Source organism: Chrysochloris asiatica, unplaced genomic scaffold (assembly GCF_000296735.1).
Source record: "Chrysochloris asiatica unplaced genomic scaffold, ChrAsi1.0 scaffold00033, whole genome shotgun sequence".
NCBI classification, from domain to species: Eukaryota; Metazoa; Chordata; class Mammalia; order Afrosoricida; family Chrysochloridae; genus Chrysochloris; species Chrysochloris asiatica.
Window position 1 is genome coordinate 20,598,266 of NW_006408551.1, and position 4,294 is coordinate 20,602,559.

At 40.7% G+C, this 4,294-nt stretch overlaps 1 protein-coding gene across 1 annotated transcript in view; it reads left to right on the forward strand.

Moving 5' to 3' along the window:
- The window catches only part of SLC35E3 (solute carrier family 35, member E3), a 24,851-nt gene continuing 20,557 nt past the window's right edge, over window positions 1-4,294 (forward strand). The window contains exons 1-2 of the mRNA XM_006859540.1: window positions 1-536; window positions 1,658-1,768. Of these exons, the coding sequence (XP_006859602.1) occupies window positions 135-536; window positions 1,658-1,768 (513 nt within the window). The 5' untranslated portion in view covers window positions 1-134. The remainder of the gene's footprint in view (window positions 537-1,657; window positions 1,769-4,294) is intronic.

Consider the following 4,294-nt stretch of genomic DNA (forward strand, 5'->3'; position numbering starts at 1 on the left):
GGTGAGGCCAGCGGCTGTGAGAGGCAGCTGCACAGGAGGAGGGGAAGGGCAGCCGGAGACAGATCGAGCTCCCTCCTAGGAGTCTGGAGGGCCCTGGCTTCGCGGAGGTCGCCGCTCAGCTAAAAGTGGGGATCATGGCATCACTGGTGGACCGAGTGCGGGGCAATGGGCGCATCGCCGCCGGGCTCTTGCTCAACCTGCTGGTGTCCATCTGCATCGTGTTCCTCAACAAATGGATCTATGTGCACCACGGATTCCCCAACATGAGCCTGACCCTGGTGCACTTCGTGGTCACCTGGCTGGGCTTGTACATTTGCCAGAAGCTGAACATCTTTGCCCCCAAAAGTCTGTCACCCTCCAAGCTCCTTTTCCTGGCTCTCAGCTTCTGTGGCTTCGTGGTCTTCACCAACCTCTCTTTGCAGAACAACACCATAGGTACCTATCAGCTGGCCAAGGCTATGACTACGCCAGTCATCATAGCTATCCAGACTTTCTACTACAAGAAGACCTTCTCCACCAGAATACAACTCACGCTGGTGAGTATCTTGTTTCCCGAGGCGCTCCTCTAACTGCCTGTGGAGTGTCTGTCTTCCCGGGAAATTTGACTGTGCATTGTCTAACCTTGTGCCACGCTCTTTCCAGTTGTCTAGAAATTCTCAAATGAGTAATCTGTGAGCATGTGAACTCTGCTTATTTTAGGGAGGTGGGGTAAGCCATATTGGCGTTCTATTGGGCTTTTAGCCCAGAAGGGTGTGTTGATGTGCGTTTTAATAACTTGTTTGATGAAAATCTTTATGTGTTAGATAAGAAAGAAAACAGCGTTAAATGTGTTGCAATACAATGTATCAGAAGGTCTGCAAAACAAACTGAAAACGGCTTTCCTCCTTCAGGGAACCAAACCATATATGACAAATATTTAAAAGTTTAGCATAAAATTCAAATCGCAGAGTATGATGATGACACATTGAAGGGGTTTATAAATCATAAAGGGAACACAGTGGCACTGTAGGATACACGACTGCAAACCCCAAGTCGTTAAAACCCACCAGCCGCTCCCAGAAGACCTATGAGGCTTTCTGTTCCAGCAAAGATTTACAGCCTCAGAAACCTTGCACAGGGTCGATATGTGTCCTAAACGACTTGCTGGCGCTTGAAAAGATACAATATTTTCTTTGCTTTGGTTGTTGTTGTTACGTGCCGTTGAGTCAGTTCTGACCCATAACAACCCTATATAGGGTTTCAAAGGAGCAGCTAGTGATCTTGAACCACCAACCTTGTGGTTCAAACCCACTTTGCAGTACAAGCATTAACCCACAGAGCACTTTGTAGTTACATATTTATTTGTTGTTTAGACATTAGTTTTAGGATCCATGTACTTATACATGTATACGTTGATACTCATTTATTGAAAAGTGTAACATCGTTTCATTATTTGCCCCAAATTTAAAGTAGAATTAAATGTGAACACCAATATAACATCATATTTCACTTTGAAAAAATAGGATTAATAACCAGTTTTCAAAAAAAAAAACATTTAAAGAATTTTATTGTTTCCCAATGATGTGTTTATAAAAACCTTGTAAAGTACTGTAACAGAATACTAAATGTTTATCTCTTGAATTTAATCTGAACAATATGTACTTCTTTTTCTTTACAGATTCCTATAACTTTAGGTGTAATCCTAAACTCTTATTACGATGTGAAGTTTAATTTCCTTGGATTGGTGTTTGCTGCTCTTGGTGTTTTAGTTACATCCCTTTATCAAGTGGTTGGTAATTTTTTTTTTTTTTCTTTATGTGCATTTTAGCAGATTTCATAAATTTTGAAGCTGTATCCCAAGGGTTAGAAAATACAGTATAGAGACAATAGAGTGTTGGGAAGGAAGTGTAATTGTGTAAATTATCTGACTCCAGGTGAAGAGAAGCAAGGAGACAAACTTGGGTGATGATGCTCTTCAAATACCTACCTGTTTGTAAGTGTAATGCCTAGGCTTAACATTCTGAGTTTGGGTGAAGCTGTATTATTTTCTGGAGAATCTTTACAAAATGAGGACTAAGTTTTTTGCTTATAGTTGTCATTTACTCTTTATTTAAAACAGTTTTTGTGAAGGAGTACACTTTCAAAAATTTGAACAAGCAAAGACATTTTCAGATTTATAGATCTTTACCTCAGGAAAAAAATATTGCTGCTACATTTTGTATATTGGCTTCTAATAATTGGCTTATATTAATTTAAGTACTTTATAGCAGTAGGTATTTTACTTCTTGTGCTTGTGCCTTGCCTAGAGTAGGTATTCATTCAAAATGTGTTCCTGGATTCACTTTTGTCATAATTATTAATTCCCAATCAACATATACTTTGTTTCTTAAATAGTAAGGAAACACTACCTTGGTGTATGGTGTATTGAAACAGGATTCTCTCTATATTGAAAACTTTGGACTGGAATTACTAGAGTGTGCCTGCATGGGGAATCTGAGCCAAAATGTATAATGTTTTAACCAATTTTACTTTTTTGACAAACATCCATTCATTGTTTGTAACTCAGTTGTTCTTGTTATGATGGTGGTGGTGGTGGTGGTGGTGGTGATGTGCCACGGAGTCAGTTCTGACTCATAGCCACCCTGCATAGGGTTTCCAAGGCTTTTTCTTTATGGGAGCAGAAAGCCTCACTTTTCTGCCATGGAAACACTGGTAGCTTCAAACTACTGACCTTGAGGTTAGCAGTCCGACTCATAACCACTACGCTACCAGAGCTGATAGGAGTTCAATAATATTGACATCTTAAACTTTCTGATATTGGTCATCTCAGAAACATTGTCACAAACATTACTGGGTTGAATGTTTTTTGTTTTTGTTTTTCATGGCATTGAACCAGTTAAAATAAAATAAAGAGATGGGTGGCATGATAGGGTTCTGCGCCCCACTAGGTGTTGATAGTTGACTTCATAATATTCTGTCCTTTACTCCAAAGAGTGATCAGAGAAGCTCAGCTTCTGTTGTAGAAAACTTGTTCTGGAGCTGTCTCAGTTCTCTAATGCTGCCGTAACAGGAATACCACAAGGGTATTCTGCTTTAACAAACAGAAACTTATTTTCTCACAGTTTAGGAGACTAAAAGTCCAACTTCAGGGTGCTAGCTTTAGGGGAAGGCTTTCTTTCTCTGTGGAGTCCGCAGGGAGGTCCTTGTCTCTTAGCTTCTGTTTCTCCATGTCTTCATGATCTTTCTGTTACGTTTCATCTGTCTTCCCCCAGCTCCGCTTTTTTGCTACTTGCTTAATTTGTTTTTTAACTCCTGAAAGATTGATTTAAGACACACCTCATAGTGATACTGCCTCTAAGGTAACAAGGAAAACCCTGTTCCCAAATGGCATTATATAGACACTGAACTCCAAAACCAAACTCACTGCCAGTGAGTGACCCTATGGAGTAGGACTGCCCCATAGCTGTAAATCTTTATGGAAGGTACCTTGGTGGTGCAGGGGTTGAGAGGTTAGCTGCTAACCCACCAGGTTCCTGCCCACCAACTGCTCCACAGGAAAAGATGTGACATTTGCCTTCTGTAAAGACATTTTCCCTGGAAACCTTGTAGGGCAGTTGGAGTTGACTCCAAGGCAGTGGGTTTCGATTTTGTTTGAAATCTTTACAGAACATATCAACACATCTTTCTCTCAAAGAGCTGCTAGTAAGCTCGTATCATTTCTCTTGGCAGCTCGTATCATTTCTCTTGGCAGCTGAGCACTGAAGCACTGTGACACCAGGATGCTTGACCACAAGCATAGGGATTAGGATTCATTAACACATATCTTGGGGATAACAAAATTCCACACTTAACATGTATACTTCAGCCGGTTTAAATTTTGTTACTGTTGTTGTTAGGTGCCAGCAAGTCAGTTGTGACTCATAACAACACTATGCATACCTGAACGAAACACCATCCGGCCTGCACCATCCTCACAGCTGTTACATTTAAGTCCACAACTGCTGCACTGTGCCAAGCCATTGTGCTAAGGGTCTTCCTCTTTTTCTCTGACCCTCCACTTTATCAAGCACTGTGTCCTTCTCCAGGGACTGGTCACTCCTGATAATCTTGTCCAAAGTATGAGAGATGAAGTCAGGACATCCTGGCTTCTAAGGAGTATTCTGACTGTACTTCTTCCAACATAGATTTATGCGTTCTTCTAACAGTCCATGGTACTTTTAATATTCTTCTCCAACATCATAGCTCAAATGAATCAATTCTTATATGGACTTCTTATTCATTATCCTACTTTCACATACATTTGTTGTTGTTGTTA